Here is a 22,421-nt window from a genome sequence, read left to right as displayed (position 1 = left end):
GGCTCAAGTTTATTCTCTCTGCAAGGTGCAACCATGTGTTCACTACTGGACCCATCAGCCTAATACTCTTTTGTGCACACTTATGACTGTACGCTCAAGGACCTCTCGTGGTTATGGTTTGTTGAATTGTTGAAAAACGTACTTTACTGACTGCTTTCACTGTTTTATACCCTCTTTGACTCCTCACTCCTCTTAACCGGCCGTAGGAGCCGCAGGTGATCGACAACTGCTTCAGTAGCTAAAGGCATTTCCGACATTCAGCTTGGCTAAACACAAGCCTTACCTGGCCTGCTGCAGGCCTCATTTTGGCTCAAAAACTGACCCCAATAGAAAAGTTTTGATTCGATTTTTTATTAGGTATTTGAAGCACAACAACACAAATAATGTAAGCATCACTAAAAACATTTATTTCCAAAGATGTCCTTGATGTAAACAACAGACACAATACATGGAAACATACAAAACAATTTAGTATAAACCCACTAGTCCCTCCTGTAACTCCACACCCCTGGCTCAAACTCACTCCCTTAAAAAGTGAACCATCAACTCCCCCCACAGAGAGGAGAGAGTTTATAAGTTGCTTTATATGCAGGCAGGTTTCCCCAAAATGTTCTCAGTATAGAAAAAAGAGCTTTTTTGTCAGTGTGGCATATATTATATTCATATATTCTTGAGCACTCAAACATGTGATGTTAAGTTAAAGTTGTCCAACAGGTAATAATCCAACTTCCATCATTTCTACAGGTCCAGTTTGAAGCAGATTAATTCATATCTGATAAGTTCTGATCCGCTAAAGTCCGACACAATATGAGAGGAATAAATCCCTGTTTTTGTTTGCTTCGCCGCCACTTAATGCACTTTTCTCACTCTTCTGTAGGAACAAATGGGCTGTGGGCCCGAGAGCCACCGACAGGATAGGGAAGTCAAAAAGAACTGAGAGACACACTGTTGTCATAGTCATGCCTCATCATTTAATATTCAAACTGTAGCACAGCAAGGAATTCCTGCATGCAGTTTTACAGTTAAAGGTTTTTATCATGTCAAAAATTATGTTTTTAAGTCAAGTCCAAGTCTTTACCCAGTGTTGTTTATGTGGAATAAATATAAAACCAGTGTTAAAATCAGCAGGCTCCTGTAAAGGTGGATAACTGTCCCTGTCGTTAATACAAGAGTCTTCTGTTCTACCACAAGATGGCGCACTGAGACTTGTTTGGGTCGATGATGCCTGAGGTTCTGGACACACTCCACCTCTGTCTCCATCTGTGTCTGTACACTCGCAGGGGGAGATGTGAATGTGAAACTTTAGAGTGATATCCCCCAAGACTCTGCTTCCTGGTTTGAGGTTTGGTGAAGTTATTGCAGTGAAATGGTGGAGAAATGAGACGATAAAGGCATAAAATATCATTCCAGATTGATCATAACAGTGCATTTAATTTCATAGTAGGTTACAGATGCAGATATTTTGAAAACAAAAACGTTTTCCCAGGTAAGAATATTTTTATGTTGCCAAAAAAAAAAATGTATGTCTGGTGTTTCACATGAAGAAAATCCCGTTTCTGTTCATATCTGTATTCTTGAGATCCTCACCAGACATCCTAGAGTCGATGCACCGACCGTGGACAAAGTTTGTAGTTGCCCCCTCCGCGACTCCTGTCACCTCCCGCCCTCTTTTTCCTTTGTACCCCCCTCCGCAGCACCCATCCATACAAACTCCTGCATCATCTCTCAAACTAACTCACTCCTCTCTGTACCTTCAGCCCGTCTCCTCTCCATCCACCGCGTCACATTAACCCCCCAGCTGCAGCTTGACAACCACACTGAGAGCCAACCACCGGCGCCACCATGCTCTGGAAATCCCGATCCAAGACTGACGTCCTGCAGGTAAAAGAAACACCTCAAAGAGTTTTCAATTTAAAAAAAAAAGAAAAAAGAAATGCAGCAGCGTTAGGTCTGAGGAATGAAAAGACTATTTTTTGCGCAAAAGGCTGCACATGGTGGGCTTGTTGGATTGTTTTTAAGAGAAGCTGGATCCAGAAAATTCACTTGGTCGGTTCTGAAGCGTGACCGAGTCAACTTGGATGAAATGTTTGGAGAAAACTGCATTAAAGATCCAAGATTTCTGACTAGAGGGGACCTGGATATCCGTGCGTAAAAGCGACAGAGGGCTTAACTTGGAGGTCAAAAATGAGAGAATATGATTTTGTTGTTTTCCAAATGTGATATTTTTTAAGATGCTTCATAAAAAAACTGATATTTTATAGTTTATCTTTGTGCGTAAAATCCAGAGGATGATTCAGTGCCATGTCTTCAAACGGTAAATGTAATAAAAGTAAAGTGCGCGTTTGAATTATCCGAGGGTAATTGAGTGAATATATCTCTTTAAGAGAAGTGGACCCTGTCGACCCCTCCCCTCATTCTGCCGGGTGCGCGCAAAACCTATAAGTACTGCGCTCATGGAGAATCTGTAGGACTCTCATGTGTGTTGTGCGCGTGTGTGTGTGTGTGTATCTGACAGCAGCTTTTCATCCGCGCGTAAAGAGCTCCGTCAAACAGAGAGAGAAGGAAAAGTAAATAATACCTTTGCATTTAATGGATCGGTAAAAAAAACAAAAACACAGCCTGGATTACATCTCGGGGCATTTGGTGACATCTTTCAGCCGCCGGAAGCCTGCGCATCCTGTTGAGTTTTAAATTTGGAAGTATCCAGAGTGGTCCAGATGTTAATCCACACCTATTCGGCTATGGTGAGTTTATTAGAAAGAAACTGGTGTTTTTAAGCTTTTTGGACTGATGTCTGCTCGTTACACGTGATACATTTAAGGACAGTTTATGTTCTGTACCGAGTGTCAGCGGACTGATCCTGAAATGCGCACAATGTGTCACCATCACTTAAAAGCAGCTAATTCCGGGTAAATTATAAAGACTTTATGATGTCATTAATATGTTGAATTTATGGATGTGTTACATCAAATAACACAGAGGTATAATGCTCCTTAGGGATTTTTTTTGGATGATAATTAAATATATTTTGTTAAATGCGTTGTTCAGAATCAGAAGTGTCAAGTGTCCGTACTTCCCAATGAGGCTCTCTGACTCAGAGTTTAGTGCTGTGGCGCCGCGCATCTGTCCGCGGAGATGGTCTTTGTCTGCACACAGTGTCACAGCAAGTGAGACCGGCTGACAGTAAAGTGTCGACTCACTGCACAATCTGTGACATGCAGAGACACGGCAGCAGTCCATCTTTCTGGAGGAGCGTCGTTGCATTTTTACAGCCTCAAATATAAACTTTGTTAGACTAAAATAATGCAGACACAACCCTGCACAGTGTGGGTGATGGGTCAAATAGATGTGTGTGCTTTTAACCTGGCAGCGAGCCTCTCTGGCACATAATGGACACTGTTCCACAACAACACCATTGATCTGGGTGACCCAGCTTTAAAGGGAAAAATCCAATTTTACCAGGATGTGTGTGAGCACAAATGTAGGCTAGTGGGCTACATGTTGTTGCACGCTGTTACACGAGGGGTTAAACTTGTGAAGTCAAATTAAAAATCAAATTTTTTTTTTTGCTGCGCCTCCTCAGCCTGAATTAATCTGTTCCATTTTTTCAGTTGTGGGGTCAATGTGGTTTTGTTGACACGGTGGCGAGTTATTTACAGATGTGACCCCCTCCCGGAGCAACGTGTTGTTCCTGTTGTTGTGCATTACCTGTCCTTTGTGCAGCTTCTTGGTGGCCGTGACCTTTCTGACACTGTTCAGCAGCGGTGCCAAAGGCGTCTTCTGCCACTGCGCATCACTTCAAGCGCTGCTGCTATTTCCAAAAATGGAAATTAATTCATTTTTAGCTGTTATGTGTTATATTAAAACCGTCTTTTTAAATAATACAATTCCCGGAGCTCATAACTTTTGGGATCCGACATTTGATGAAATAGTTGCACGTTTGGGAGAACACACATTGAGCTCCAGCTATGAAGCAAACTTTTTAATTCTCTGCAGGACCGCGCAGACGGACTAAGCGGCTCTTCGCCGAGTGGGCGCCTCTCCCAGCTGTCCTCCCTGAACCAGGCTGCCTACTCCTCGGCTCCCCCGCTCTGCCACACTCCGGCCTCTGACTTCCAGCCTCCGTACTTCCCTCCCCCATATCCCCAGTCCTCCCTGCCATACTCCCAGAGCCAGGACTCATATTCCCACCTGTCAGACCCCTACACTTCCATCAACTCCATCCATCAGCATCAGCAAGTGGCATGGCACTCGCAGAGGTCGCGCTCCGACGACGGGGGACTCCTTTCACAGTCGCACCGGGCTCTGAGCCTCGACCCCCGGCGGGAGTATGCAGCTGTCCCCCGGCTGCTGCACGGTCTCGGAGAAGGTGCTGCCGCGCTCGGGGACGGTCCTCTCGGGATGCAACTGGGACATCACGGCCTGGACGACCTGCAGGTGACTGTTTATTTATTTATTTCGTCTTTGCATTCTTTGGATGCTTTGGAGTTGGCGCTGCGCAATGGGAAGACCGTGCGTAAAAGTCGGTACAAATTGCGCACAACCATGACCTCTTTATGAACTAAATCTTTTCTGGACCTCTTTGATTTTTTTTGGTCTATTCAGATGCCGTTATAATAACAAAGTATTGTAAAAAATAAGTGTATAAATATTTGTCATACTTAAAAATACGTGGATTTTTGCAACAGGCCCTGAAGGCGATTCATCTTCCTTTCGCTCACACAGCTCAAATTAATCAAATAGATTTTTATTTCATTTAAACTTTAATTAACGACTACTAAATAGTATTAATCATTTTTTGTGTATTTGAAACCTTATTTATCATTTTACCTTTTAGCTTATTTTATCTGAATTTCCCACAAATCCACACGAGCACTTTTGTTTTCTGACATCGAAGTAAAAAGGAAAACACTTGTGCGTCGCTCACTACAAACCAAAAACAATCAATCTATAATTGTACTGATGTAGGTGTGAAATAGACATTTCTGCAATAATACTTCCACTTATTTTCTCTTCAAAATCCGCTCAGAAATGAATCAATAATTAGATATTAAATAAAAATCCCCCATTTTGTCAAGTGTGAATTTTAGCTGCCTTTTAAATGTGATTTTTTTTCACACACGATTTCTCGTTTTTAGAGTTTTTATTACACGTTTCGAGTTTTTCTAAAATTATAGTTGAGCTTAATGACTTTAATTCATACTGTAGATAAATATACACACGATAGAAAGAAGTGCGTTACGTTATTTTAAACGTATATTTTAATTTAGATGAAAAATGCAGCTGTAAAGAAATTGCGGTTTATTTGATGACATTTTTCCGTCTTATTATTCGTGAGGACCTTCGTGAAGTCTCGCGCAAAGACAAAGTGATCCTGCAGCCTTTTGCCTTCTGCAGGTTTTCTTTTTCTTTCTGTTTGTGGAGAAGAATAGTTTCCATGGTTTATTGAGCAGTCAGCTTCCCTGCAGCAGGTGCAGCTGCAGACGCTGTTTGTTGCCTCCACGCAGAAAAACACAGCGAGACCAATTGATGTGCACGGTCATTAATAGAAAAGAAACGTTTGTGAGGAGCGCCAGGCAAGGAGTCAACCCGGGCATGTTACTGTTAAACGCTCCCACTTGACAAGGACCTTTATTTGATTAATGGATTATATCCTTCGCGTTTGAATCCTCTTATAAATTCACCACAAAGGAGACATCCGAGAATCTCCCTGCAAGACAATTTCATCGGCTCTGAATAAAAAAATCTAATAATGCTTTCGTTTATTGTTTGAATCCTGCGAGCTGGGGAGGCTGTTTGTGATATTATGGAGTCGTATTGTCCTTTTTCACACATCACCTTTTCCTCAATATGCTTAAAATAAATCTCTCACATATTGGAAATCATAACATTTTTATGCAAGAACTAAAATATACAAATAAACTGCTCTTAAGTTGAAATTTAGAGTATGGATAAAGAAGACATTAGGGATACAAATGCTCTTAAGTTATTTGAAACGGTGTAAATTATGGCAGTATTTCTTTAACTTAAATTAATTTATATTGGAAAAAAGTAGATTTGTTGCACTGAAAAATGAAAGAGGCAGTTTTTCATGTCCAAATAATGATTAATGAACCAAACACTGAGCTCAAAAATAACGTAAAATATACATTTATATGATTCTACGAATGTCAAACATCAAATGGCAAAAAATCCCTTTTGTGTCAAGCCGTGTAGAAATATGACTAACTGCCTTAAACTGTTAAATCATCCGTCATAACTTCCATCATTTACAATCTTTCCGTTCGACACAAAGAAGTAAATCGAATAAGAGTAACATATTTTATTATTTACTTGGATATGGATAGTTGTTCATGAGTGCTGCGAGGGGAAAGCCTAATGTTGGACCGTCCATCTTGCTTTGGCCTGAGAGAGAAAAGCTGTGTGTGTGTTTGTGTGTGTTTTATAATTGTGTGTATAAAGGTGTGTGTGTTGGCTGTGAGGCCGGTGGATAAATGATAGTGACTGTCTGTCTGTCTGACACAGGGAATGGAGGAAGGATCAGCCCTGGGCATCCTCGACCACTCTGTCATTAAAAAAGGTAAGAGGTGGGAGAGTTCTCTGTGTGTGTGTGTGTGTGTGTGTGTGTGTGTGTGTGTGTGTGTGTGTGTGTGTGTGTGTGTGTGTGTGTGTGTGTGTGTGTGTGTGTGTGACACAGAGAAGAGAAAGATTGAGTGTGTATGTGTGCATTTGTGTCTAAGTGTGCACCTATATAATTGTGCTATACATGCTGAAGGGGGTTTTGTGTTTAGGGGCACTCCAACACCACTCTCTCTCTATCTCTCTCTCTCTCTCTCACACACACACACACACACACACACACACACACACAGACTCACACACACACACACACACACACACACTATAAATAATTCTGTTTTGCTATTTCATTTGAAGTCAAGAAGTCCTCTAATACTCAGCTGCAGACTTCACCCCAAAGGCACACATTCTTAATGAACTGTTCATGGTCATATGAGAGAGAGAGCGAGTGTGTGTGTGTGTGTGTGTGTGTGTGTGTGTGTGTGTGTGTGTGTGTGTGTGTGTGTGTGTGTGTGTGTGTCTGTGTGTGTGTGTGTGTGTGTGTGTGTGTCCGTGTGTGTGTGTGTGTGTGTGTGTGTGTGTGTGTGAGAGAGAGAGGGGGGGGATTAGAGTGAGAAGGTGAGGAGAAGTGGGGCAAAGAAGAAAAGGGAGGGGAACATGATAAAAGAGAAGTTGTGGAGAAATTTGCAGAGTGTGATCACTCTAATATTCCCGACTCTGAGTTGCAGCAGACACAGGGGCACGATTAGAAAATTCAAGTTGGATTTGATGCTGTTGGAGTGTGATGCGGTAAAAAACCTCGCGCAAAAAAGAGAGAAGCCTGATATGATAGACAGGGCGGTTCGGGTGTGCAGTGCTGCAGCAAAAAAAGAAAAGTGAAGGTTTTCTCTGAAACGAGCTAAAGATGACACCCAGCGTGTAATAAAAGGACTGACAGCGTAATCTTAAATGTGCTTTCCCCGATAAAATAACACGTTAACATCGTGGATGCTTCGTATTTTAAGGGGTTTCCTTTAAAATGTGGATTTTAAACAACATCCAGTCACATTTTGAGCGTATTTTGGCCTCCTATTCCTAAACATCCAAACCGTCACCGGCCTGAATCTCTTCTTTTCATAAAGTTTTCACACATTAGAAGGATTTAATTCTCCAAGTCAATTCACTGAGGAAGAGGAGGCTCAAACTGTACATTTCTAGCTTGATTCAAACTGCTGCAAACCAGCAGTCATTTGATGAAGTGACAGTGATTCCACTTGTTTGCCAAACGCTAAGAACTGATCAATTACCACAGCGAGACTCTCCCCGGCAAGCACTTATAGCAGATATAGCAGAGCAAACCTAAAGCCCTCATGAATAAGAAAATCCAACAGGGAGAAGGGAACGAGACAGAATATAGGGGAGAGAAGACGAGGAAAAAGAAGGTGGGGGGGGGGGGGTGAAGAGTGGGAGGCACAAGAAAGAGTCAAAGATGATAAGAGAAAGAGAGGGAGGGGCAGAGAGATGACAAAGGAGAAAGAGAGAGAGAGAGCTTTAGAGGAAAGTCTGCTGCTCTGTGGCCTCGCCGGCTGGATGATCGGCTGCTTGTGAATGAGAGGATTTTAAGAGATTTTTTCAGTCTGCGCTGCATAGCAGGGCGCCGTAAAGAGGCCACCCGCCGCCCACAGAGTGTGAGGGGAGAGCCAGCGTTTTCACTGTACAGATATTTTTATTTATTCATTCATTTATCCTTTTAAAAAGGAGAGAATGAGGAAAAACGCAGAGCCATCAGGATTAGAGAGAGACCACAGAAGGAGAGTGTGAGAGAGGAAAAATGTGAAAGATGTTGCACATTCTTGTAAACACCTTTATTGACTCATTTCCTGCCTCACCTTAAAGCGCCACTTCTCCAAAATTACAAGAAAAACTGATTTTGTGTGTCGATTCCTGTTATCCCTCGACTGTCGACTTGGTAATAAAGGCACAAGAATCCCCTTAAAAACATACACTGTGTGCCTGACATGCAGAATTTTCTATTTCTTATTTTTCGTCCTTCTGTGGTGTCCATCCATGCTGACAGTCTTGGTGTAACCGAATACAATGGAGGTCAATGGGATGTTGTTTGTGGTGCTCGCAGCGTTCAAAAATCCCATTCAAAATATGCAACAGCAACACATTTTTCTAAATAGTTTCCCACTTAACTGATTTTTATCACTGCTATTCCCTCACTTAACAGTAGATCTAATGAAAACTGGTCACAAGGAGGTTTTTGGATCATTTTAGAAAGACATTTTATTTGTTTTTCTTTAACATTAACCTCCGTTTTATTGACGTGAAGGAAAAAAAAATTAAAAAGGGACACATACAGTATTTACCTGCATGGTTAGTTCACTAGAGGGGAAATGAGAAACGTTTTTTTTGGATGAATAGGAACCAAAAATAAAGTCCAAAAAAACAACTCATGTGCGGGAAATTGTGGTTCACATAAGTTTGAAAGTAAATCAACACAAACAAGCTAAAGCCTTGTTTCCAACAAGCAGATTCAGTTCAGTTAATTTCACATTAGAAGAGTTAGTTTCCGTTGTTAGAAGATGTGGTTGGCACCAACAGAACCGCACCGTTACCCGTCTGTTGAGGTACCAAGCACACTGATCCAATACTAAAAGGTGGAGGTAGAAACAATGCTGCCCGTTGATTGGTGCAGACGTTCCTCTGCATCATCGCTGAGGAGGAAATACAACCAGAGCTGGATGGAGCAGTGAGGAATACAAAGGTTTTTCAGCTCAGTCCTCAGCACATGGCCGTCCACGGCTCTTAACATCCGATATTTAGGGGTACTGTCTGCGTCGGAAACGCGAAACCGATCTAGTGTTTAGGTTCACGTCTGTATGGGTTATATACGGATCTGAAAGTACTATACGGAAAGTGTTTGATGGAGAAGCAGCTAAAGGAGTTGATTCCTTTCAATCCTCTCAATTCAGAGGATTTCTGCCCACACAAATGCAGATTTAGTGGATTAAGGTTTGAAGACGCCAAAGATGAAAACCAATTACCACCTTATAGGATGACATAACAAAGACCGAAAAGCCAAATAGATTTGGCTGTCAATGCCAACAGAAATCATGAATACACCCTCGCAACTATAAGTGCGGCAACAGGTATTCTGGGCAATTTACAAATGAAGGAGATGCTTCTTCAGACGACTGGCTTTGACAGAAGAACTCCTCTTTAAAAGTTTACCACGGTGAAGAAAAGTGAGTGTGAATTGAGCTCTTGAAGGTGTGGAATGAAAGCTATTTGAGAACGTGCAGTTAAAATGTAACCACCTGCAGTTTAAACAACAGAATCAACAAGCAACACTCCAGATTTAGAGCTGTCGACGCAGGGGAGAACATTACACTGAATAGATTAATCAGGAGGAGGAGCGCGCTGTCACACAGTCATTCACACAACACTATTGTCACTGCAGAAGACATATGTTGACACTGATGATCTTTATTCATCCTTCATCTCTCTTTGCTGTTAAACGTTTAGTTTGTATGCAAATAAGCCTGAACTTTCTTTTTCCTCTCTCCTACCTTCTTCTAGTTCCCATCCCGTCCAAGCTGAACGGGTCGTCCCTGTCAGTCTTGTCCCTCGGTAAGGAGGGTTACGGCGTGGGAGCCGTGTCCAACCCAGCTGAGGTGTTCTGTTCGGTCCCGGGTCGCCTCTCGCTGCTCAGCTCCACCTCCAAGTACAAGGTGACGGTCGGGGAGGTCCAGAGACGCCTCTCCCCGCCTGAGTGCCTCAACGCCTCTCTGCTGGGCGGAGTTCTGCGCAGGTGAGAGGGAGATGGGGAAGAGAGATGGTGGCTCCAAGGCTACACTTAACGACAAAAATACACCTTAAATCAATAACTCCCTAACCTTGTCTGGCTTTTTTAAATCTTTGCTTTTATACGGGAGAATTTGGCCTCTAAAAACTCTGTGGCCATAGTTGAACTGTCACCGTTTACAGACAAGGGTGATGAGCCTGAAGGATTGAGGAACCAATGCCTTAAATAACGAGAATAGCCGTTACACTTGCAACTACACTTTATTTAAGATAAGATCACAGCTAAATAGAAACATAAAACTTTATACAGTATATCCTGAGGGAAATTAAAGTGTGGAAAGAGTTCAGATGCAAAGAGTCAAATGTACAAAAGACAACGTAACATTAGCTGTAAAATGTAACAAAAAAACAACAGTATGATGCAAATATCAAAATATACAATTCAAGCAAAGATGAATTCAGATTTAAAGAGTTCATATTTAATGCATTTTATTGAAACCATCAAGCAAAACCTAAAGTAAATTTGCAGAGGTTATTTGGCACCAGTGTTCCCAAAAGTAAATGAGGAAATCCTTCACAGAGAAACAGGACAAAAAAGCTCAATAGCCTCAAAAAAACAAAACAAACGTCAACCTGCGGGGATGAAAAATGAAGCCAGCGGGGAAGTGCAGTTCCTCAGATGTCCACTTGAGGCTGGCTCCAAAAGTGAGTCAGTCCCCATGGACCCCTATGTTCAAAAATGGCCAACTTGACAGCAGAAAAAAACAGTTTTGGTCTCTACTGCTAATTTCCTCAGCTCCATCCGCGCTCCTCCTCACCACCCCATAACGTCATGACGCTCATTCAATTAGTCATCATCATAAAATAACAGTTTGAATCCTACGACTGTCACGTGTTGATGTTTATATTGTAAACTGTACTAGACTTGTGAGCACCTGGAGCGTTAATACCAAACCATATGAGCCATAATGATCTAAAACAAGGCCGTCAAAGAGGCTTTTTTGGAAACCTCCGCTACAAAGACCGGAGTTGAATGAAAATGAAGTCTTTACTCAGTCTCACAAACGATCCTGCAGGGAAATATACGACACATTGCACCTATTGCTTACTTATATTGAATGTTTGAGTATAGTAGTTGTAAACGTCCTTTGCTATCAACCATGTTCAACCATAAGAGCCCTTTCACTTAACTGTGGGGCCAGAGCTGTGGACACAAAATGGGTCATGGGACTAAATCACAAGAGGAGCGCTGTGGTTTAATGAAGCACAGCCTCGGGGGGAAAGTGAACAACTTTATGATTTGGGTTATAGGCTGAAATACTTTAAGAGGACATAATTAAAAGATCCAAAGGGTAGTAAATAAAACCTCCTCAGCAGAGAGATGCAGCTACCAAACTCTCACTGCCAAAATTTTACTTTATATTTCTGTTTCGCTACGTTTTAGAGAAAAAAAGATTACCTTTTTTACTTCACTATAATTATTTAACAGCTGTAGTTACGGATTATTTTGGATATTTAAAATTTTACATGTGAAATAAATGATCAGTTTACAAAATAAAATGCATTGTTACAAAATAAAGGGCTTTTACAATTAGAAATGCTACTTCCACATTAATACAATCCCTTTAATCCATTAATATATAATATAACATTCACATTGTTTTCTACATAAGTGCTTTGACTTGTGATTATTAGAGTGCATTTTTCTGTTAATGCGTTTTTACAAAACAGTACTGTTGTTTTTACTAAACTAAAGGCTCTGAATACATCTTCCTCTATCAAAAAAAGACCTAAAAATATTGTATCTGTATTAATAGATAAAGAAATGCCTTCAAATGTAGGTAGTTAAGAATAAAGAAAATGTTGAGAACACGCAAAGGAAAGTAAAAAAAACAACTAGAAAACACAGAAGAACACAAGACACTATCAGTGTTGACAGAGAACATACTGCACGGAGATTTCAGCCTCACATTCACTTACATAAACGCACACACACACACACACACACACACCACCACAAATCTCATAAACACACACACACACAAGGACCATCTCCTAAAATCTGCTCTCTCTCTGTCTCCCTGTCCTCCCTCAGGGCGAAGTCAAAGAATGGTGGCCGCTGTCTGAGAGAGCGTCTGGAGAAGATTGGCCTCAACCTGCCCGCCGGGCGACGCAAGGCAGCCAACGTCACTCTCCTAACATCTCTAGTGGAGGGTAGGGAGAACACACACACACACACACACACGCACACACACACACACGCACAGTGACCTGCATATATCCTGACAAATAGAGACACATATTCACATAGAAATATCCTCGCATGAGCAGACATGAATAAACAAGTCAAAGCATGGGTGGCCGCATGCATGGATGGTGTCATTTGAAAAGTCTTCAGCTGCCTCACGAAGCCAAAGAGTAGTGAACTGTTTGAGTGGTGAAAGTGAGAAAATGGCTGCGGAGCTTGTCTCTTGACCTGACCTAACCCGATTGGCTACAGCAGTATTTTAAATGTCTATCTTTTATAAGTATATAATCTAAACTGCATCACTGACATTCAGCAGTTAAAACACACAGAATTAGAGCTGTTTCTTTTCTCCTTTCTGGACTGTTTTAATAGACACACTCCTCCTCCTCCTCTTCTTCCTCCTCCTGCAGGTGAGGCCGTCCATCTGGCGCGAGACTTTGGTTACGTGTGTGAGACAGAGTTTCCAGCCAAAGCCACAGCTGAGTATCTGTGCAGGCAGAGCGAGCCGGACCAGCTCCCAACACGGCGCAGCATGCTGCTCGCCACCAAGTGAGTGCCTTATTCCTCACGCCGCACAAAGGAGCACTTCACCGTGTTTTTACACGTGACGAACACTGCATATCACATCACTTCAGTAATTGCAGTATGGGCTTGGAAATCATTTACAACAAAATAATAATAAATGTATTGCAAACAATCCCGGGCTAAGTATCAGTACGATCCTCAATAGGTTAATGAATATCTACTGATGTTATTCTGTCTCAGCTGCGGTGAAACTTGATTTCATAAGAGCAGGGTGGTCAAAACAAAGGATGAAGTAACTGGATGCACGACCCCATGTCTACACTCTCTCTGGACTTGTTTGCCTGGTTGTCTGGTGCTGCACTCTCTCCTCTGGACTCAAAACAAACAAACAAACAAATCATGTGTTTTTATTTCTACCAAATGTTACTGTGTGACTGTTCTTACTTGTACATTCCTAATAAAGTTAAAATTATATATATAAAAAAGTATTGCAAACTGTGAAGCATTGAGTTGTGAACAATCAGGAAGTCTCTAACAAAAGATGCTGTTAAGCTGCATTATGGGAAGTGTAGGATCCTGTGTTTTTGGCGCTTTCAAAGTTCAGGAGGTTTGTCCTCTGCTGCTCCAGTCTCTTGTGGTGTGTGCAACATATAAGAAGTGCAATACTAAAAAGCTGGAGTGCATTTTGAAGAGTTTTTTTCAGGATAGTGCAAGATAACACCTCTATCGAATCCTTTCCAAATACTGAATAAGTTAAAGGTCCCATACTTTAAAAAAAGTGAGATTTCTGTGTCTTTTTTTATTCTTAATCAGGTCTAGGTGATTTATAAATACAGTGAAAGTATAAAAACACTAAATCCACAGAGAAATTCACCCAGCTCGTGTTTAAACGAGCCATCAGTACTTCTGTACAGTTGTGATGTTATACAGTTATTCCCCGGCTGCAAAGACGATGCAGAGAGCGCACATGCAGAAGACCCGGAAACATTAAGCAATCAGAGCAGACTGGGCCTTTATTCTGGAGGGTTTTTAAAGAGACCGACGTTTAAACAGAGCGTTTCAGACAGAGGGTGAATACAGAGATATTCAGACAGACAGTATGAGAAAAAAGGTATATTGAGAAAGCTGCAGTGTGCAGACATTGCTATATGTGTTTGCTATTGCTGTTCTTCATACTGTAAAGCCCCATTATCAATGTAAAATGTTAGATTTCCAAAACCTTGCAAAGCAACAAAGTTGTAAACCGTAAACACTTGAAAATCATACCAGGTGTGATTTACAAAAGCATTTCGACATTGCACATCTTGTGTACGGCTAATGTCAAAAACAGTTTTCTTGATATTGTCAAAACAGTTCAAAGGGAAACAGTAGGTGTAAGTATATTTTATATACCCCTTTAATTTGGCTGAACTTCTCTGAGCCCAGTGGTCTTTAAAGGTTGTTCTGCTAGTGTGGTAGTGTGTAATTCTTACATCACTACGTATAATTTATATACTTGTGCTGGGCATTGACAGACAAAGGGTGTAAAAGTTAAAGTGACACATTAACAAACTAACGTCCTGTCAATTTTCTTCTCAGGGAGATCTGTAAGGAGTTCGTGGACATGATGTCCCAGGACCGCTCTCCGCTGGGTGGCAGTCGACCCACCCCCTGCCTGGAGCCCGGCGTCCAGGGAAGCCTCACCCACTTCAGCCTGCTCACCCACGGTTTTGGTACTCCCGCCATCTGCGCCGCGCTCTCCGCCTTCCAGAGCTACCTGATGGAGGCGATCAAAATGCTGGACAAAGGAGAGGGTGGAGGGAAGAGCCACCACGACAAGGAGATGAAGCACCGCAAATAAGAGGGAGGACAGACAAGATGTGTCGATGGATGGATGAGATGAGAGGCAGAAAGGAGGAGAAAAGAGGGGGGGAAAGACTGACCGGTGCCCCTCTGCGTCTTTTCCTTCCTCAGGAGACTTTTACCTCCCAGAAAAAAACCCTCTGCGGTCCCTCTCGTCGAGGAGGCGGGGGGGTCATGATGATATCTGTACTGTAATGTGTGTCCACAACCACCTCACTCAACATGACGCATGGACCTCTCTTCTCAGTAGCTGGTTTTGTGTCATGATGGCGTCTACAAAAACATCTCTTCAGGATGAGTTCCTACATGTGGCTGTATTTATTTCCTCCCCCCCTTTTATTTCGGGTAAACATGTCCCCTCTCTCTGTGTTTTAGAAACCCCCGCCTTCATCAGTCACACACACACTTATACACATTTGTTGGACTGAACTCATCTGGGAAGTGTCGTAAAGCCATATCTGAGACAACAGCCTGCTCTTTGCTCCTCTTGAACTTCGGGAGACTTTTAACTCCACCTGATTGGACAAGCACGGCCTCCATATGTAGTTCTTCTTAGTGGGTGGTCATGGGAAATTGAGTTCTTTAACAGCAGGGTAAGGAGGAGTCAAAGGCAGCTTAAGGAGATTTGGTTTCTTTTATTTTGAAGTACTACGTGTCGGTAACTTAAGAAAATTACACAAATCATTTTGTACTTTCTGTGTATGTTTATTATTAATGTTATTACTGTTGTTATTATTATTGTATTACGGCATAAATGTAATATATTATTAAAGAATTAAGATCGGTTTAGTTTCATGCCTGTGTTTTTATGTTTATCTGGGACGATAAAAAGTAATGTCACCTTCAGGTTCCTTTAAATGCAGCTGCCCCAACTGACTTTTAAATCCAAAGGTGACAGCGGGCTTTTATCGTGCTCTCGTTGTAAACGCTTCCTCTTTCCATTTGTCGCAATAATGATATTTTTTATTGATCCCTGTAGGCAAAGTCTATTGTGTTTGCAACAGGAAGGTCATAGCGAGGGCTGCAACCAACACTTCATTTCATTATTGATTGATGTGTGGATTTTTTTTTAGGTTAATTGCTTAGTCCATAAAATGTCAGGAATATTGAAAAATGTCTTCGACCAACACCCAAAACCCCAAAGATATTCAATTTAAAAAAATTTTAAACTGAAAAAGCAGCTAAAAAAAATCAGTAAATATTTGGCATTTAAATTTCAGTCGGTCAACAACTTTAATCCAGTCTGAAATATCTCAACTATCACATGAATTGTCATTAAGATGCTGTAGTCTACAGACATTCATGTTCCCCAGAGGATGAACACTGATATTTCTTCTAGCGCCACCTGCAGGTCAACATTTTTACTCCTCCAGTAGAATTTCTCCACATCTTTAATGGATTGGGACACATTTTTGTACAGACATTCATGTTACCCTCAGGATTTTTTTGTATAAGCTTTTCATTTAGCGCCATCATCGTGGTCACGTTTCAATTTGTCCAACACGACACAAAAGCCTGAAAAACTAAAAACATTCCCAGCAGCCTCAGCTGTGGGCTACTTTGTATTTCATGCTAAATGTCAGCTAAGCTAAATCACTAAACTGAGCTGGTGGATAGGTAAACCTGCTAACTATTAGCATCTTAGCGCTGTCATTGTTAGCATATTAGCATGCTGATGTTAGCATTTGGCTCGAAGCAAAGTAGAACCAGCTAGCTGCAGTAGGCTTATTTTTGTGGCTTGATAAATTACTTTAACCATTAGTTTTATACTGAAATGGTGGATAGATTTTTTTGTCAATCTACTAAACAATTAATCGACTAATTGTTTTGGTACGAGTGCAGTGCAGCCTAGCTGTGGGTTAGTTTGTGTTTTTTGCTACTGCCAAATCTCAGCATGCTGGCATGGTGGACGGTGAACATGGTAAACCTGATAATTATCAGCATTTTAGAATTGTCATTTTGAGCATATCATGCTAATGTTATCATTTAGCTTGGGAGCATTCCTATTTCCCGGGTCCTATGTTACCTGTTTGTCACAGAAAGGGTCCTATGTTTTCTGGTCTGTTATTTTTTCACAATCAGTGCCAAATTCCCCGGCGAATAGGCCTATGTAGACCCTCAGACTACCCCCTAACCCTGACCGTAACCCTGACCCTAACCGTAACCCCTAACCCTGACAAAATGCTAAATTAAATCAGCGGAGGCAGAGGCTAATGTGACCCTCGTGGAACATAGGGATGACCCCTTTAGCTCAAAGCCGCAAAAATCACGAATAGCGATTTATAAACCCAGAACAACACAAGCATCCAATATTACAGATTTGTCTGGGGCTAGCATGTTGCTACATGTAGTAAACAGTGGACTGTGAAGGAATACAGCAGCATTCTCTAATTACTATTAACTGAACTATCAGTACAAGACAAAGATTTCAGTGATTTAATGTTACTTACAGCTTGTGCTTCCAACCCCTGGGCTCTGTAGGTGAAGCGGTGGCGGGGCGGCAGCAGCGGCGGGTCTTCTGATGTGGACGTGCTGTGCCTTTAGCAGCTGACCTTTTTTGAAAGTCTGCAAAAGCTTTATGTCAGACCGCCGAGAAAGTCGAAGTTGTGTTGTGCTATTAGCAAATGTTAGCATGGTAAACTAAGATGGAGAACATGCTATTAACCTGCTAGCAGTACATGTTAGCATTAACATTGTGCGCACAATAAGCATGCTGACATTAGCATTTAGCCTAAAGCCTACACCTCACAGATGAGCTGTAGTGTGGCCGTAGTCTTGTTTCTTGATAAATTACTTTAACTATTAATTTAAAGCCCCTGAACACCCACACAGGTGTTTTCAGTTAACCCGGTTGATTACACCTCTTCTCAGGACTGTGTGTGTCTGTTGTGATTGACTGACATCTTCCAGAGTCTCCTGTTAGCTTTGTTTCACCTGTGAAGGCGGGACAAAGTCCACCTTCATCGTTCTTAGTGATAGACGGACATTAATGACCTCATAAACTCCCATCAAAGCCCCGCCCACCTTCAACCCAAGCAGAGGTCAAATCAACCAGAATTACTGAAAACAACTGTGTTCAGAGGCTTTAAAACTACAAATGTTTGATTAATTCATGTTCTAGAAAATCGGCTAATTGTATCAGTACTCGTGTAGCACATGACTGAAGCTCAGCTGTATTGGTAATTAGCAAGTGTTAGCATGCTAACCCGCTAAACTAAGATGGTACGCATGATAAACCTGCTAATTATCATCGTGTTAGCTTTAGAGTCTTGTTGCCTGATGAATTACTTTAACTATTACTTGTTTTCAGTAGGCTAAACTTGTGTAGGAGGCTGAAGAGGCTGAATTAGTGGCCAGACACATATCACGCTTAGGACAAATTTTCTGAGCACACCCCAAGGGAGCACTCAACAAAAAAAAAAAAGAAAATCAGGGCCCCTCTATGCATGCAAGGCTCCAGCAGGGGCCCAGGGAGACGGCGTCACACAGCTGCAGCCCTGAACACTGTACCTGGGAGAGTGGAGGCAGCGGTGCGACCCCCAGCGCCCAACAAGCCTCACACACACACACACACACACACACATACACACACCTCGGTTCCCCCTCACTCCATCTGTTCCACATTTCTCCCACCGACCACCTCTCACCTCCCCTGCACAGTCCTTCACTTTATTTAACCAGGATGAGATACTCAACACAATTACTGCTTTCCAGGGACTGCACACATACACGTGTCGCCTGCTCGTACACTCTCAAACATCACTCATTTCTACCTGCCTGTATCTCCCTTTCTCTCCTCCCATCTCATTACCCTCCTGTGTTAACCCCCCCCCCCCCATCCCTTCATCTCCCACTCTGTAACCTAACTCCCCCCTCCCCATCCTCCTCCTCTCCCCCTATTCTCTCCCTCTATCTGACACTCAGCGGGGCCGCTCTCCATCTCTCTCTGTGCCTCCAGGCAAACATATGCTGCTCTTCCCGTCAGATTCCGGTGTGTTTGAGAGAGGAGGGATTGTTTAATGTTTATTAATCACCTGTCTGTGGTGGAGAGAGGAGACGATGATAGAGCCACACACACTCTTGCTGTACACATGGGTTGTCTCGCTCACACACACACACACACACACACACACACACGCACACACACACGTTCAGCTGTGATGTTATCAACTTGGCCTGGTTTTTCCATTTACAGCTGTATATGCTCGTTTACTGTAGCGCTCCCTGTATACAGTCAAGACGGATCTATTTCAGCTCATACTTTTTTAGCACTACGTTAACATTTATGTGTTTCTTTTTATCCAAATATCATCCTGCGAACCATCTACGGGCTCATTCTTGATCCTTCAAAACCAATTTCGGTAACAAATAAATGTAAAATGAAGTGTTGAATTCCTGCACACAGTCTGCACATCCACTAAAAACGCAGCCTGTGGCTTCAGCATCAAGATGTTGTCACATTTGTGCACAACCTCTGCTCATTTCTGCACATCTGTCACATTGTACATATTTTCTATTATTTTGTTATAGCATTTTTTTCATCTTTTTTTAGTTTACTTTATATTTATGTTCTTGACAGCAGTATGTGCTTAATTGTTTATGTCTTTTTAATGTTCTGTGCACTGAACATCAACGCAAATTCCTTGAAATCCACTTGGTAATAAACGTCTGATTGTGTTTGTAATTCCTTATTGTGAATTTTTAATGTCTAACAAAGGTTTTTTAATAATCATAGTGCTGACAATGCTCAGGAAGTCACTGAATTGAATTGAATTGTCTTTATTGTCACTGTACCAGTACAACGAAATGTACAGTGCAGCAATTCAATGCTTTCTTTTGAATGATTTCTTTTTTTATATCCACATGATCATCAGACAACATTTAGCAACAAGGATGTTTAATATTTGCTTTATTTTCATGTCATTGCATCCTGATGGTGAGCTTCTTGAAAATACTTATTTTACACCTTAATAACTACCATAACATTAATTTAAATACTGTTAAATAGCAACAATGTGTAAGGTGACTTTGTCGTACTTCTGAGTAGTTTCTGTTATTTTAGGAGCAACTGTTTTAAATCAAATGTTTTGCAAATGTTCTTTCTGACCTTCTGTACAAATAACAACATTTCTGAGTATTTCAGCGTTAAATTAAAGAAATTAATTGTTGAAAGATCAGATTATATGATTTAGGGAGCCTTTGTGGATTATATGAGTTCTGTGTCCTGAGAAACATTGAGTATCACACACTTGCTGGGTTTTTTCTATGCTTTTGCAGTTTCCTAACACTATTGTCACTAACATACTTCATATCTTCTACTTTTTTGTTGTTCTTTTATTTCTCCTGGTTTATCTTGTATGTGTATTTTGCATATTAGGAAAAAATCTAAATAAAATATTCCCCCCAAAAAGTTGAATTTGAGAACAGCATTAATCATGCTGCCCAAAAACAAATAAATAATTCTTAACTCAAGTTCCACTTTTAGCTTTTTCCAGAGCTTTAGATTCAAGATTCAAGAAGCTTTTTTTATCCCGATGGAAATGATTGTGCAACAGTTTCAATACAAGGTGGGAAAGGATCAGAGTGACAATAAGCATAAAAACATAAATCAAATAAAAATAAATCAAACAATAACTAAATGTGACAGAGTGCAACAGACATTGTGTTTAAACGTAGGTAAATACAATATACAACAATACGCAGCGTGCAAACTAAATAAGTGATAAAGAGCGATAAGTGATAACAGTGTTAAAAGTCTGTACAGATCTTCATTACCACAACGGGTGATCATGCAAATAAATGAACTTTATTGTACTTATTAAACTCATAAGAAGAAAACTGATGATGATGATGAAGACCGTGAGATGTGATTGAAATCCCCAGAAGGAAATCTAGTAAGCTGACCTTAAACTTGAGTTAGTTTCATTTCTAGTAGTAAAACTGTTGTGCAGTCGACCTTCATGTCTGTGTTTGCTGATCTTCTGAACCAAAGCGCTTTACACTTTATCACAAATGCAAAAATTCATACTCATCACTGTTGGATGGACTTCCTCACAGTCAAGAAGAAATATGATATTAATGTATTGAGCTTTTGAAGCTCCTTCACATCTCTTCTGTCATGTAAATCCGGTAACTACAGAACAAGATCCAATAATGACTCAACCTTAAGCGTCCCTCAGTTACACACATTTACAGAGCTGGTTTCAGGGACCATGCACTGTTAAAAAGCTTTATTATCTGATGTTTTAAATGATTCTTGTAGCTGTTTCTAATTCCTTGTTGTCGTATAACTGTGTTGTTTCTGTTCTTGTGTAAGTTTCTTGTTCTTTGGTCTCTTTTCCAAGAGAGAGCCTGATTAAATAAAGATAAAAGGGGCGGCTGTGGCTTGGTGGCAGAGTGGGTCGTCCTCTGTTCGAGAGATTGGTGGTTTGATCCCCATCTCCCCCCGGTCCACATGTCGAAGTGTCCTTGGGCAAGACACTGAACCCTGAATTGCTCCCCGTGCTGCGCATGGGTGTGTGAATGTGGTGTGAATGGTCAGATCAGATTTGATGGTATGTAGATGTCCACTGCCATCAGTGTGAATGTCTGTGTGAATGGGTGAATGTGACAGACACTGTGAAGCGCCTTGAGTAGTCAGAAGACTAGAAAGGCGCTTTATAAGTACAAGTCCATTTACCAAGTCCATAAAATATATATAATAGATATAATAGGAGCACTTGCACTCTTCAGGTCTCAGAATTCTGTGAATGGAAATCTGAACTTGACACACTTCAGTGCATGTTTGGGTGAGTGAGGGTTCAAATTCAGTCAAATCAACAGTGGGTGCGAACACACGCAGACATACAGCATTAACATATATATATATATTCCCTGAAGCTGGATTTGTTTTTGACATCGCGGCTCAGAAACAGACTGAATCACTATCAGAACACCTGTACAACGTAACCCGATTCATTAGTTCTGCAGTCGATGCCAACTTTGTGCAGGTTATGTTTATTCATTTACCGACACCGCGTCAGAGGTGTTGATACAACCCGATGAATTCATTTAAGGGCCTGATTTTCAGATGTTTGGATTAACTGCATTAACTTCAGGGTTCCAGATTAAAAAAGCGAAAGTAAAACCTCGTTTTGAATGTACAGCAACTACTCACCTGTATTCAAACTCTAAAAAATATATAAAAATCACACTGAGCTGTATTTATTAATCAACTTTCCCCAAGAGGGATTAATGAAATAAACCTGGTTCTATTAAACTCTTAAATTCATCGGCAACTATTTTGATAATAAATCGTTTTTAATATTATTTTTAAATTAAAAATGTCAAAATTCTCCAATTCTAGTTTGTGAAATGTAAATATTTTCATTTATTTTCAAATATTTTTTTTTCCTCCTCTATGACAGTAACCTGAATCTCTTTGTAGTTGTGGACAAAA

General features: G+C 41.1%; 1 protein-coding gene across 2 annotated transcripts; it reads left to right on the top strand.

Moving 5' to 3' along the window:
* Nucleotides 1–1,842: 1,842 nt before the first annotated feature.
* tfap2e (transcription factor AP-2 epsilon) lies at nt 1,843–14,981 on the top strand (the record flags this gene model as incomplete). 2 transcript variants are annotated; one of them, XM_083926271.1, is made up of 7 exons in its annotated part: nt 1,843–1,881; nt 3,997–4,437; nt 6,526–6,580; nt 10,144–10,375; nt 12,464–12,582; nt 13,027–13,165; nt 14,720–14,981. In XM_083926271.1, 7 exons carry the CDS (start codon nt 1,843–1,845, stop codon nt 14,979–14,981), a joined length of 1,287 nt encoding a protein of 428 aa, XP_083782397.1. The 2 variants fall into 2 exon arrangements, with proteins under 2 accessions (XP_083782397.1, XP_083782398.1); XM_083926272.1 differs by lacking the exon at nt 1,843–1,881 and adding an exon at nt 2,718–2,744.
* Between the last annotated feature and the right edge of the window lie 7,440 nt (nt 14,982–22,421).

Source organism: Echiichthys vipera, assembly GCF_963691815.1.
Source record: "Echiichthys vipera genome assembly, chromosome: 13".
In the NCBI taxonomy this organism is placed as follows: domain Eukaryota; kingdom Metazoa; phylum Chordata; class Actinopteri; order Perciformes; family Trachinidae; genus Echiichthys; species Echiichthys vipera.
The sequence above is the reverse complement of the archived record's forward strand: the minus strand, read 5'-3'. Positions and strand labels throughout refer to the sequence as shown.